Here is a 15,446-nt window from a genome sequence, read left to right as displayed (position 1 = left end):
ATGCTGAGTGACATTAGTCAGCTGCAAAAGGACAAATATTGTATAGGACCACTATTACAAGATCTTGAGAAATAGTTTAAATGAGAAGAAAACATTCTTTTGAGGTTACGAGAGGGGGGAGGGAGGGAGGTTGGGAGAGGAGCATTCACTAATTAGATAGTAGATAAGAACTACTTTAGGAAGAGAAAGACAGCACACAATACAGGGGGAGTCAGCACAATTGGACTAAACCAAAAGCAAAGAAGTTTCCTGAATACACTGAATGCTTCGAAGGCCAACGTAGCAGGGGCAGAGGTCATGGTTTCAGGGGACATCTAAGTCAATTGGTGTAATAAAATGTATTAACAAAACATTCTGCATCCCACTTTGAAGAGTGGAGTATGGGGTCTTAAACGGTGGCAAGCAGCCATCTAAGAAGTATCAATTGATCTCAACCCACCTGGATCGAAGAATGAAGAACACCAAGGACACAAGGTGATTATGAGCCCAAGAGACAGAAGGGGCCACATGAACCAGCGACTGCATCATCCTGACACCAGAAGAACTAGATGGTGCCCAGCTACAACTGATGACTGCCCTGACAGGGAACACAACAGAGAACCCCTGTGGGAGCAGGAGTGCAGTGGGATGCAGACCCCAAATTCTCATAAGACCAGACTTAATGGTCTGACTGAGACTAGAAGGACCCCGGTGGTCATGGCCCCCAGACCTTCTGTTGGCCCAGGACAGGAACCATTCCCAAAGCCAACTCTTCAGACATGGATTGGACTGGACAATGGGTTGGAAGGGGATGTTGGTGAGGAGTGAGCTTCTTGGATCAGGTGGACACTTGAGAGTATGCTGGCATCTCCTGCCTGGAGGGGAGATGAGAGGGTGGAGGGGGTTAGAAGCTGACGAAAAGGACACAAAAAGAGAGTGGAGGGAGAGAGCAGACTGTCTCATTAGGGGGAGTGTAACTGGGAGGGGAGTGTGTAGCAAGGTGTATATAGGTTTTTGTGTGAGAGACTGACTTGATTTGTAAACTTTCACTTAAAGCACAATAAAAATTATTAAAAAAAAATTTACTCACCAACCACTAGGATCAAAGTTGAAGAAATACAAGATTTTTTTCAGTTGCTACAGTCTGAAAATGATCGAACATGCAATCAAGATGCATTGATAATTACTGGCGATTGGAATGTGAAAGTTGGAAAGAAAGAAGAAGGATCAGTAGTTGGAAAATATGGCCTTGGTGATAGAAACAATACTGGAGATTGAATGATAGAATTTTGCAAGACCAACAACTTCTTCATTGCAAATACCTTCTTTCACCAACATAAACGGTGACTATACACATGGACCTTGCCAGATGGAACACACAGAAATCAAATTGACTACATCTGTGGAAAGAGACAATGGAAAAGCTCAATAGCATCAGTCAGAACAAGGCCAGGGGTCGACTGTGGGACAGACCATCAATTGCTCATAGGCAAGTTCAAGCTGAAACTGAAGAAAATCAGAGCAAGTCCACGAGAGCCAAAATATGACCTTGAGCATATCGCACCTGAATTTAGTGACCATCTGAAGAATAGATTTGACGCATTGAACAGTAATGACCGCAGACCAGACAAGTTGTGGAATGACATCAAGGACATCAACTATGAAGAAAGCAAGTGGTCACTGAAAAGACAGGAAAGAAAGAAAAGACCAAGATGGATGTCAGAGGAGACTCTGAAACTTGCTCTTGAGTGTAGAGCAGCTAAAGCAAAAAGAAGAATTGATGAAGTAAAAGAACTGAACAGAAGATTTCAAAGGGCCTCTCAAGGAGACAAAGTAAAGTATTATAATGACATGTGCAAAGAGCTGGAGATGGAAAACCAAAAGGGAAGAACATGTTCGGCATTTCTCAAGCTGAAAGAACTGAAGAAAAAATTCAAGCCTCGAGTTGCAATAGTAAAGGATTCTATGGGGAAAATATTAAAGGACGCAGGAAGCATCAAAAGAAGATGGAAGGAATACACAGAGTCATTATACCAAAAAGAATTAGTCGATGTTCAACCATTTCAAGAGATGGCATATGATCTGGAACCGATGGTACTGAAGGAAGAAGTCCAAGCTGCTCTGATGGCATTGGCAAAAAACAAGGCTCCAGGAATTGATGGAATATCAGTTGAGATGTTTCAACAAACAGATGCAGCACTGGAGGTGCTCACTCATCTATGCCAATAAATATGGAAGACACCTTCCTGGCCAACTGACTGGAAGAGACCCATATTTATGCCTGTTCCCAAGAAAGGTGATTCAACCAAATGTGGAAATTATAGAACAATATCATTAACATCACATGCAAGCAAAATTTTGCTGAAGATCATTCAAAAACAGCTGCAGCAGTATATCGACGGGGAACTGCCAGAAATTGAGGCCGGTTTCAGAAGAGGACGTGGAACCAGGGATATCATTGCTGATGTCAGATGGATCCTGGCTGAGGGCAGAGAATACCAGAAGGATGTTTACCTGTGTTTTATTGACTATGCAAAGGCATTCGACTGTGTGGATCATAACAAACTATGGATAACACTGCGAAGAATGGGAATTCCAGAACACTTAATTGTGCTCATGAGGAACCTTTACATAGATCAAGAGGCAGTTGTTCGGACAGAACAAGGGGATACTGATTGGTTTAAAGTCAAGAAAGGTGTACGTCAGGGTTGTATTCTTTCACCATACCTATTTAATCTGTATGCTAAACAAATAATACGAGAAGCTGGACTATATGAAGAAGAATGGAGCATCAGGATTGGACGAAGACTCATTAACAACCTGCATTATGCAGATGACACAACCTTGCTTGCTGAAAGTGAAGAGGACTTGAAGCACTTACTAATGAAGATCAAAGACCACAGCCTTCAGTATGGATTGCACCTCAACATAAAGAAAACAAAAATCCTCACAACTGGACCAATCAGCAACATCAGGATAAACGGAGAAAAGGTTGAAGTTGTCAAGGATTTCGTTTTACTTGGATCCACAATCAACAGCCATGGACGCAGCAGTCAAGAAATCAAAAGACGCATTGCATTGGGTAAATCTGTTGCAAAGGACCTCTTTAATGTGCTGAAAAGCAAAGATGTCACCCTGAAGACTAAGGTGCGCCTGACACAAACCATGATATTTTCAATCACATCATTTGCATGTGAAAGCTGGACAATGAATAAGGAAGACCGAAGAGTTGACATCTTTGAACTGTGGTGTTGTCGAAGAATGTTGAACATACCATGGACTGCCAAAAGAACGAACAAATCTGTCTTAGAAGAAGTGTGGCCAGAATGCTCCTCAGAGGCAAGGATGATAAGAATGCATCCTCCATACTTTGGACATGTTGTCAGGAGGGATCAGTCTCTGGAGAAGGACATCATGCTTGGCAGAGTACAGGGTCAGTGGAAAAGGGGACGACCCTCAACGAGGAGGATTGACATAGTGGGTGCAACAATGAGCTCAAGCATAACAACGATTGTAAGGATGGGGCAGGACCGGGCAGTGTTTCGTTCTGTTGTGCATAGGGTTGGTATAAGTTGAAACCAACTCGACGGCACCTAACAACAACATTATGTTTTCTTGGACATTGGGAGAAAGAACTTAAAAATATATATATATATATGTATATTGTGTTTCTTCCAACATGTGTGTGTGCACATGCACACACACACAATTTTGTATGTATGTACTAGCTCACACTTCTCTCCTGAATCAATCTGGATTTAAATGAGTGGACATTAACAATTGGCTTGGTCTTAGATTAGGGTCTCAGGGAAGAAAGCAGAATGGTTCAAGCAGTACCGGAGAGTCAGGCCCTGGAAGTGGCAATAGCCAGATTTGCGGGGTTAAAGTTCAGTGGGATATAAAGCATGTTGCCTTTCTAGATTTCCAGGTGTGGTACTAGTAGAGAGGAAAGGGGGGGATCACGCCATGAAGCGGGGAAAGGTGTCTTCCTGATATTTGTAGGTGGAGAGCGGTATTAAAAGGAGAAGAGGGGTTGTGGGTTTGCAGTATTTTTCAGTGGGGTAGATATAGGTGTTTTGGGTAGGACAATCTTTGTTAATTTAGGACTATCCTTGGCATTTCTTGATACCTGCCCACCAAATGCACTAGTGTCTCTAGTTATTCCACCAAAATTTTCCCTCTCTATATCCCAAATGCCCCCTGGGGTACAGACAAGGGTCACAAACTGCATGTTGACAGGGACCTTGGGTATGTTTTCCTTAGCCCTAATATTGTTTATAAAACTTTCGAATTTGGGTGCCTTTTGGTTAGATATTTACTCTCTAGTTTGTCACCAGCTTTTTACATTTATACTCCCAGCCAGGATCCTGAGGGCATTTGAGGCCGCTGACCTGGGTAAGCAAACTCTAAGCTGTGGCCTATAAGGAAAATATACTCCCAGAGAGTTGCTTTTGCTGGGTTTTCCCAGGAAACTCCCATCTGCAGAAGAACAAGGTCCCCACTCAAAATTTTAAGAACAAACCAATATACACAGACCCAAATACCATCAATGAAAGAACAAAAATTATAACTCAATCTTTTGTTTCTCATTTTCTTTTTCTAGAGGTGTATGCATTCATAAGTCTCTTCGTGGACATTTTTGGAAGCATAACATGTGGATATGTGTGTGCAAGAATCATTCAGTTTATATTTATTGACCTTTTTAGCAATACACTGACTAACGTCATTCTCTGCTTTTCAATGGTGTACATGACTTTCTACATAGGTAAGGCAGAAAAAGATACCAAAAAAAAAAAAAAAAAAATGCTGACCTTGAAGTGAACTTCATAAATCTTTATTTTCCCCTGATCGTGACACAATTCGTTCTTCCCAACGATTTCTGCCCTTTTGTGGCCCTTCTATCTTTCTGCTACCTGTAGCTCTTCCCTGGTCTCTCTTAACATCCTCTTTATTTCAACTCCATATCTTGTTCCCTTTGCACTCCTCATCTCTGTAATTGTTCTCTTATTCTTCTTGAGATACACCATTTGACCATACATTTAATCCCTGGCAGTCCTCTGGAAGAGGAATTGACTCTGAGCTAATTTTTGCTCTAACCCTTAGCTCCCCACTATGTACGATGTGAAAGTTGGGAGAGATGCTCCTGAGGAACTGTAGAAATGGTGGCCCTTCCCTAAGGCTAGGAGGCAGGAAAGGAGAGGGAGAAATCAAGTACAGTGGTCTCTGAAGAAAAGGAGCATGGTGGGATAGTTGCCGGAGGCAGAGTACCCAGCAGTGGTGGACCTGCAGCAATCATTCCCTAGTTTAATCCAGTGCATTTGGGACTTGAAGTGCCTACTGGCCTAACTGAGGTCACCAGTCCCCAAGAGCCTAGTAACTATGATCGAACTGTCAAATTTTACTTCTGTCTCCCATAGAGAATCAATTGCTGTCCAATGAAAGACCCCAGGTATGAAAAGGTTAATTAGCCCTCTTTTCACCTCCAGTTACCTAAAAGCATTGCTTCCTGTACAGATAAATTGCCACCTGGGTATTACTCACTGCTCTGAATCAGCAAAATTATAGAAAAATTCACAGAAGTTTCATTTCATTCCTCTTTTTTAATTTTTTTCCTTGCCATATGAAGATTTTGGGGGGCCCTGGTGGTGCAATGGTTAAGAGTTTGGGGTTAATTAAAAGGTTGGCAGTTTGAATCCACCAGCCACTTCTTGGAAACCCTATGGGGCAGTTCTGTTCTGTCCTATAGGTTTGCTATGATTTGGAATCGACTTGATAGCAATGAGTTTGTTTGATTTTATGAAGCTTTTATGTCTTAAGTATCTGATGAAAACTTAAAATTTAATCTTTCCATCTCTTGCACTGTACAGTGAATTCCTTGACAGGGAGGCCATCTTTTTCTCTTTGAAAATCTCTTTTTTATTATTTCTGTTTTATTTTCTCTTTCCGTCTTCCCCCTGCCAAGGCCGGAACTTGCCATATGCCAAATACTAATTTAACACATGGTGGTTGAATAAACTGACATTAGTCCTTGAAGATCTTTGGCATTAGGCAGACTTGAGTTCAAATCCCAGCTCCACAACTTGCTAACTCTGTGATCTTGGAAAATTATGTAATCTCACTAAGCTTCAGTTTTGTCATCTATCAAAGGGTATAATAATGCCCAATTTACAGGGCTATGACAGGCATTAACCAGATAATGTATGTTATGTGACTAGTTTATGTAGCGGTATGCTGGAGACAGCTCCTACCAACTTGTGAGAACTAATTGTGCACATCTCTTCCTAACTCTGTGTTCAAGTAACATCATGTTGGTAGCTTGGAATTGGCCATGATGGGAATATTTACACCAAGCAAACACTGCAAATCAAAAATTTTTTCATCCCCAGAGTGCTAGTTTTATATATTTATCAGCATAGCACTGGGCTCAAAGTGGGATAGCCTATAAATGTTGGTTCCCTTTTCCTTTCCTTCAAAAAATTGGAGGTGATTCCAGTCAGTGCTTGGCATCTTCCAAGGCCAGATGTATATGGATGAAATTGAGCACAGATAGTGGGAGGGAGGAGGATCCCTGGAGTCTTTTAGCACCATTTCCGCATTAGAAGACTCCCAATCCTGACATACAACATCTCAAGTTGGCATAGGTTTGCCATCTAGTTAAGCAGTATGGATTCTCTATACTCACTCAGGTAAGCAATCACCAAGCTTGGTCAATTCAGCTCCATTTAATTCAAATCAAACATTTACTGAATATATTTAAGAATTGTAAGGTCTAGTTATTTTGTGCTAACGAAACAATATTGTAAAACACTTGCCACTGCTTTCTATGAGGGAGTTTACATAACTTAGAGTATAAGATCTTTAAGCAATTCAGTCAGTTGTGACTATGGATTGGGAGAGGCAGAGAGTGCAGCTAACTGAGCCAGGAGCTTGAATCTTAGCTGTACCTCCAACTAGTTACATTACTTTAGATGTAATTTAGTCTTACTGGGCCCAGTTCCTTGACTTCTGAGATAAGGAGATTGAATTAGGCAATGGCATGGTGGTAAACCAGCTCTCCAGGGAAGATTAGTACTGTTTGCAGATTGGTAGAGTTTGCTGATTTTCATGGTGTAAATACACTCACCATGGCCAATTTCAAGGATGATTTTGGGTAACAACTGGCTCACAAAATTACTGAACATTTAACAGTCAGCTTTCCTGATACAAGGTTTCTAAGAATCAATCTTATAGAGATTGGCGATTTCCTCTGGAAATTATACTTCTGACATTGTAGCTGATGCCAGCAGAGAAGAAATGTCTTCAACTTGGTAGCATTTGTCCAGGTAAGACTTACTGCAGGGTGTGAACAATTGAGAAAAGCTATTACCTTCCTAGGCTTAAATACATCCCAGTCAGAACTCTTGTGGGCTATATATGTGGATTTCAGCCAATGATTCTTTGCAGCTTCAAGGCAGCACCATCCCCTACTCAGAATGAAAGCTTGCTGGGTAGTCCCCCTCCTCCATTACACTTTCCTCCACTTCAGGAATTAAAAAACAACTGTAGGCAGTCCTTTACTCTTACACTTACTGTGTCCCTGTCAGCAAAAGTTGGTAACTAACAGGCACTGTTATCACGAGAGGTTCCATTGCCTGAAAGCTAAAACACATCATCAAATTCTAGATGACATAGTTTCTAATGTTATTTCTGTCACATTATCTAATTTTGTTCTTTTCCGTCACTAATGAACATGCTGTTGACTGGCTTAAGTCCAGGGAGTGTCTGATTGAGGTTTAAGAGTCCCCTCTTTCTGCATATATAATAATTTCCATTTTTTGTCTCTATTTGTTAAGTTCATGAAACTTAGGCTTTTTGACATCACTTGTAAGAGCATATTTGTTCTTTTTCATCTCCCACTCATTTTATAAAACAACAAGAGCAAAATGGAATAAAATAGTCAAATAATTGCATGGACATTGCTACATAGACAAAGGAGGCAATGTTTCTGGAATACTGCTTGTTGACAGACAGGTAGTACAACTAGAAATATGAATACATTATCCCATGGAAGAAAGCTTGGATTTAGTGTACAAGAGCACTTTAAGAATGTCAATATATAATGCATGAAAGAATGTGGGTTATACAAAAGTACAGGCCAGAAGCATACCAAGAAGGGTGGTGGGAGTGATCTATTCCAGCAGGGAAGTATAGCTGACCGCTGGCATTGTTTAGAATTGCTAGGGCATGGAGATAATAAAAACCAGAACAACTTTTAGTCACTATCAGGGTCACCCAGGGTGGACAGGTTTCAGCTGAGCTTCCAGACGAAGACAGACTAGGAAGAAGGACCTGGCAGTCTACTTCTGAAAAAAACTAGCCAGTGAAATCCTTATGAATAGTAGCAGAACATTGTCTGATATAGTGTCGGAAGATGAGCCCCTCAGGTTGGAAGGCACTCAAAAGACAACTGGGGAAGAGCTGCCTCCTCAAAGTAGAGTTGACCTTAATGATGTGGATGGAGTCAAGCTTTTTGCTGATGTGACACCACTCAAAACGAAAAGGAACAGCAGCAAAACATCCATTAATAATAGGAATGTGGAATGTATGAAGTATGAATTGAGGAAAATTGAAATAGTCAAAATGAAGTGGAATGCATAAACATCGATGTCCTAGGCATTAACCAGCTGAAATGGACTGGTATTGACCATTTTGAACCTGAAAATCATCCAGTCTATAATGCCGGGAATGACAAATTGAAGAGGAATGGTGTTGCATTCATTGTCAAAAAGAACATTTCAAATCTGTCCTGAAGTACAATGCCGTCAGTGATAGGATAATATCCATACGCCAACAAGAAAGGCCAGATAATACGACAAGTATTCAAATTTACGCACCAACTACTAAGGCCAAAGATGAAGAAATTGAAGATTTTTACCAACTTCTTCAGTCTGAAATTGATCAAACATGCAATCAAGATGCACTGATAATTACTGATGATTGGAATGGGGAAGTTGGAAACAAAGGATTGGAAGTTGGAAAATATGGCCTTGGTGATAGAAATGATGCCAGAGATCACATGATAGAATTTTGCAAGGCCAATGACTTCTTCATTGCAAATATATTTTTTTTCAACAACATAAACAGCAACTGTGTGAATAGACCTTGCTGGATAGAATACACAAGAATCAAATTGGTTACATCTGTGGAAAAGCTCACCATCATCAGTCAGAACAAGGCTAGGGGTTGACTGCAGAATAAACCATCAATTGCTCATATGCAAGTTCAAGTTGAAGCTAAAGAAAATTTGAACAAGTCTACAAGAGCCAAAGCACTACCTTGAGTGCATCACACCTGAATTTAGAGACCATTTCAAAATAAATTTGACACGTTGAACACTAATGACTGAAGACCAGACGAGTTGCAGGAAGACATCACACATGAAGAAAGCAAAAGGTCATTAAAAAGACAGGAAAGAAAGAAAAGAACAAAATGGATGTCAGAAGAGATTCTAAAACATGACCTTGAAAGTTGAGTAGCTAAAGTGAATGGAAGAAATGATGAAGTAAGAGAGCTGAACAGATTTCAAAGGGCTGCTCGAGAAGACAAAGCATTGTAATGAAACATGCAAAGACCTAGAGTTAGAAAATCAAAAGGAAAGAACACACTCAGCATTTCTGAAGCTGAAAGAACTGAAGAAAAAAGTTCAAGTCTCTAGTTGCAATATTGAAGGATTCTATGGGCAAAATATTGAATGGTGCAGGAAGCATCAAAAGACGATGAAAAGATTACACAGAGTCACTGTAACAAAAAGAATTGGTCAACATTCAACCATTTCAGAAGGCAGCATATGATCAAGAACCAATGGTACTAAAGGAAGAAGTCTGAACTGCCATGAAGACACTGGCAAAAAACAAGGCTACAGGAATTGATAGAATACCAACTGAGATGTTTCAACAAATGGGTGCAGCACTGGAAGTGCTCACTCATCTATGCCAACAAATTTGGAAGACACCTACCTGGCCAACCAACTGGAAAAGATCCATATTCATACCCATTCCAAAGAGAGGTGATCCAACAGAATGTGAAAATTATTAAACAATATCATTAATATCACATACAAGTAAAATTTTTCCAAAGATCATTCAAAAGGGATTGCAGCAGTACATCAACAGGGAACTGCCAGACATTCAAGCTGGATTCAGAAGAGGACGTGAATTGAGGGCTTTCATTGCTGATGTCAGATGGATCATGACTGACAGCAGGTTTACCTGTGTTTTATCAACTATGCAAAGGCATTCGACTGTGTGGATCATAACAAATTTTGGATAACTTTCAGAGAATAGGAATTCCAGAACACTTAATTGTGCTCATGTGGAACCTGTACATAGATTAAGAGGCAGTCGTTCAAACAGAACGAGGGAATACTGTGTGGTGGAAGGTCAGGAAAGGTGTGCATCTGGGTTATATCCTTTCACCATACTTATTCAATCTATATGCTGAGCAAATAATCCGAAGAGCTGGACTATGTGAAGAAGACCCCAGGATCAGGATTGGAGGAAGGCTTGTTAACAACGTGCGTTATGAGATGACACAACCTTGTTTGCTGAAAGTGAAGAGGACTTGAAGTACTTGCTGATAAAGATCAAAGACTACGGCCTTTAGTATGGATTATAACCCAACATGAAGAAAACAAAAATCCTCACAACTAGACCAATAAGCAATATCGTGATAAACAGAGACAAACTGAAGTTGTCAAGGATTTCATTTTACTTCCATCAAGTTGATTCCGACTCATAGTGACCCCGCAGAGTTTCCAAGGCTGTAAAGCTCTATGGAAGCAGATTATCACATCCTTCTGCCCTGGTGCTGCTGGTGGTTTCAAACTGCTGACCTTTCTGTTAGCAGTCGATTGCTTTAACTACTGCATCACCAGAGCTCGTCGCTGCAAAAGACCTCTTTAAAGTGTTAAAAAGCAAAGATGTCACTTTAGGGACTAAGGTGAGCCTGGCCCATGCAAGTGGTGTTTTCAATCACCTCATATGCATTCAAAAGCTGGACAATGAATAAGGAAGACCAAAGAATTGGCGCCTTTGAATTATGGTGTTGGTGAAGAATATTGAATATATTATGGACTGCCAGAAGAATAAACAGATCTGTCTTGGACGAAGTACAGCCAGAATGCTCCTTAGAAACAAGGATGGCGGGATTTCATCTCACATACTTTGGGCACGTTATCAGGAGGGACCAGTCCCTGGAGAAGGACATCATGCTTAGTAAAGTAGAGGGTCAGCGAAAAAGAGGAAGGCCCTGAATGAGATGGATTGACACAATGGCTACAACAATGGGCTCAACCATAGCAAGGATTATGAGAGTGACGAAAGACCGGGCAGTGTTTCATTGTGTTGTACATAGGGTCCCTATGAGTCAGAAGGGACTCGATGGCACCTGACAACAACAACATTAAGTTAGTGTCTTAGTTATCAAGTGCTGTTATAACAGAAATACCACAAATGGATGGTTTTAACAGAGAAAATTATCCTCTCACAGTCTAGGAGGCTAGAAGTCTGAATTCACAGTGCTAACTCCAGGGGAAGGCTTTCTCTCTCTGTCAGTTCTGGGGGAAGGTCCTTGTCATCAATCTTCCCCTTGTCTAGGAGCCTCTCAGCTTAGGGACGCTGGGCCCAAAGGACATGCTCTGCTCCGGCACTGCTTTCTTGGTGGTATGAGGTCCCCAAGTCTCTCTGATCCCTTCTCTCTTTTATATCTCGAAAAAGATTGTCTTAAGACACAACCTAATCTTGTAGATTGAGTCCTGCCTCATTAACATAACTGCCTCTAATCCTGTCTCATTAACATCATTAACATCATAGAGGTAGGATTTACAACACACAGGAAAATCACATCAGATGACAAAATGGTGGATAATAATCACAAAATACTGGGAATCATGGATTAGCCAAATTGACACACATTTTTTTGGGGGGGGATGGCACAATTCAATCCATAACAGTTACTGAGCAGAAAAGTGAATAACAATTAATAGCATAATAATGATTATAATTGCCTACTATATGCCAAGAAGTTTTCATAGTTTAATCCTCACAAGTATAGGATGCGCTACTGTTTTATGTCCATTTTACAGATGTGGGGACACCAGGGCAGACTAGGAGGTCACATTCCCCGAGCAACTAGTTTTGTAACTAGCTCTGCCCAGATCCAAAGCTCTTTCATTCCTACCTTGTGCATTCTTTCTCTTCATTTCTGTATGACGTTTATATCATGGTATTTGAAGGTTCTGCAACCTAGGACCACTGATATTTACGTTATTCATATATGCCTTATAGTTGGTTTTCCTGCCTCAGGCAACATTTACGTATTTGTTTTGAGCCCCACGAATGACAGTTTTAGCGGTATCTATATCAGGTAAGCAGTCCCTGGGCTGTTGCAAATGGATAACATACTTGGCTTCTAATCAAAAGGTTGGAGATTTGAGTCCACTACAGGTACCTCAGAAGAAAGGCCTGGTGGTCTGCTTCCAAAATATCAGCCATCGAAAACTTTATGGAGCACAGTTCTACTCTGACACACATGGGGTCTCCATGAGTAGGAGTCAATTTGATGGCAAGTGGTTTTTATATCAGATAAAAAAGAAGCAGATTTTAGGAACTGCATTACCAAGGAAGCACTGGCCCCAGAACACACAGTAGAGATGTCCCTGAGGTGCTGGGCAGAGGTTGTTAAGCTTCTTTTTTCATTAGCTGTATCCTCAATTGTGGCCTACAGCAGGGGTCGATAAACCACCTCCTGAGGGCCAAATCTGCCTGTGTTTGTATAGACCATAGCTAAGAATGGTTTTTATATTTAAAATGATTGAGAAAAAAAAAAATCAAAAGAGTATTTAGTGACATATGAATATTATGTGAAATTCAAATTTCAGTGTTCATAAAGTTTTATTGAACACTGATTTGTTTAGGTATTGTCTATGGTTGATTTTGTACTACAACAGCTGAGTTGAGTAGTTGCAACAGGAATTGTATGGCCTCCAAGGACTAAATATTTACTATCTGGCCCTTTACAGAAAAAGTTTGCTGGTCCCCTGGTCTATAGGATTAGGTCAATCTCTTGAAGCAACTTTCCAAGAAATACTACTCTTTGACTTTCCCACCAATTCTTTACTCAAGACAAAGCACATCAATGTGCAAATTTGAATGCATTTAATTTTATTTATTTGCCTTTTTTTCTCCCTCCCCAGCGGAAGTTTTTGGAATGTCAGGCATTGTTGCTGTAGTCACTATAGGACTGAATTTAGATTCCATAAGTTTTAAACCGAGGAATGAGTTAATAATTACTAAGTAAGTGTCCTATTGTGTACTTGGTATAGCTCTCGTAGATGTTTAGTGCTTAAGGGGTACTGCTTTTGTGGACTCTAATAAAACTCTGTTTACATAACTTTTATCTACATTTTAATTTTTAATTTTACGGTATTTTATATTTGAAAAGAACTTAAGGTATTAACAATTACTGATATTTCTATTATGAATAATGTATCAGTGGCTTAGAGATTATAGTGCTTTCCATACATAGCTCTTTGATAAAAATTTACTTTGAACTGTGGGGATTAAAAAAGAAATAGAAATCGTATTCGTTTCCTCGGTAATGTTCCTGAGTGACAGTACCCTAATGTGGGAAGAGCTCCACTGGAAGAGAAAAGGAGCAAAAGAGTGCAGTACCAACCCAAATTCTTTCCTGTCCCATGTACTTGTTCACATGGACATCAGGATAGAGGGAAAACCACTTGCCTCTCTTCTCAGACAAACAGCCCTTCTCTGAGAGACTACTCTAAATTACAGAGTTGTTTCAGAATTATTTGGCACCAAATCATTATCTAATGCAGAAATTCCCACACAGTATGAAAGCGAATGTTCAAATGAGCACACCAAGCCACCGTACGGAGTTTTCCCATGATGAGGAATTTATCTAGTGTAAGGGACTCTCCACTGTTCTGAGACATGTCCTTCCAACTTTTTTTGTGTTTAAAATGCCCTTTCTTTTATGAAATGCCAGTGATGGAAGATGGTACTGTGTATGTGTTTCTATCTGTCCATCTGTCTATCTACCTACCTATCTCTACTCAGCAAAATAAAAATTGCCACCTGTAACTATTTTTAGTTTTGTGTGTATATGGGTGAAGTTTTACTGGTTTATAAAATCCCAAAACTTGGGAATAACTAGTTCAGAGAACATACACTTGGTGTTTGAATTTGGACAGTTCCTTGAGCTCAGTAATGCAGTCTGTCAGCGTCTTGATAAATTACTCATTCTGTTAATTCAATTGTTTATTCTTTCATCTATTCAACCAATTCTTAATGTCTGCTGTGGCCCGGGCATTCTAGGTTAGGTTTGGGGCTATGAAGCTAGGTCCCTTCCCAAAAGGAGCTCATTGTTAAGTGGCAGAGATATATCTATGTAAAAAAGTGATTATTTATTGGGATTCCACGCCATGTAAGCCGCTTTTTAGGTCCTGTGGAGGGATATAAGAAAAAGATATTTGATTCAGTTATTTTATGATTTCTGAAGTTGCAGAAAACTAAGCATTGGGGCTTGAGGTCCCATTTATACCCATCCCCTCTAGAAGTTCTGAATCAATTGGATCAAGATATAGGAATCAGATGGAGAATCAAACTTGCTGCTTAATTGTGGGCAATATTGTATCAGAGAACATGGCTTATATCTGCAGCTAAAACGAGGCCTCCTAATGCTATTTTCTGAGTGTAGGTCTTGAGACCTACTTGTAAGGAGGCTGGTTTGTGGGGCAGACACACCTGAGAGCTGCCTGTAGAACTCAGACCTGACCCACGCATGTTACCGCCTGAAACCAGAATGGAACACATACTCTGGTGAGGCCTAGCCCCAGCCTCAGCCCCAGGCCCTAAACTCTATGCCCTGGCCTATTCAGTAAGGATCTCTGGGAGTCAGTGGGGCTGGGCGTGTAGAGTTTTAGAAAGCAACCTGGGTGATTCTCAAGTTCTCCTCTGCTTAAGAATTATGGTGCTGCAGGCAATTGGCCTGGTATTGATTCAGCAGAGGATCACTTCCAACAAGTGTTTAGGATGGCTTCCTGGAGCGCATGAGATTAGAGTTAGCTTTGCCAGGTTTTTAGGATTTCAGTAGATTGGAAAGCAGACAGGAGCACCTTTCTGGTAAGAAGGGGACAAGCACTCTCAAATCACAGAGGGAGAAGTTGTGTGGATGGCGTTGAGGTGACCTTGTGAGCTATCGCCAAGTCAGGTTCACCCAGATGCCTCCCTGCAGCAAGCCTAGCTCCAGGTTTAGCAGTTTATATTCTGACAGCTAATCCCTGAGAAACAGACACATTTTCTTCCTTGCTTTTACTATTCTGCTGTGAGAGGCAGCCCATGGGTATTGTGATGAGGGTAACAGGGAATACAGAACTGGGTATTTTTAGTCCCAACAAAGTACTTTTCAAT

General features: G+C 40.7%; 1 protein-coding gene across 1 annotated transcript in view; it reads left to right on the top strand.

The window, feature by feature from the left end:
* Nucleotides 1-15,446, top strand: part of SLC9C2 (solute carrier family 9 member C2 (putative)) — a 129,940-nt gene that overhangs the window by 29,881 nt on the left and 84,613 nt on the right. Inside the window, exons 6-7 of the mRNA XM_049867935.1 lie at nt 4,583-4,744; nt 13,211-13,310. Coding sequence (XP_049723892.1) covers nt 4,583-4,744; nt 13,211-13,310 — 262 coding nt within the window. The remainder of the gene's footprint in view (nt 1-4,582; nt 4,745-13,210; nt 13,311-15,446) is intronic.

The sequence above is a fragment of the Elephas maximus genome, chromosome 24 (genome assembly GCF_024166365.1).
Source record: "Elephas maximus indicus isolate mEleMax1 chromosome 24, mEleMax1 primary haplotype, whole genome shotgun sequence".
NCBI classification, from domain to species: Eukaryota; Metazoa; Chordata; class Mammalia; order Proboscidea; family Elephantidae; genus Elephas; species Elephas maximus.
This window is presented reverse-complemented; position numbering and strand designations above follow the sequence as displayed.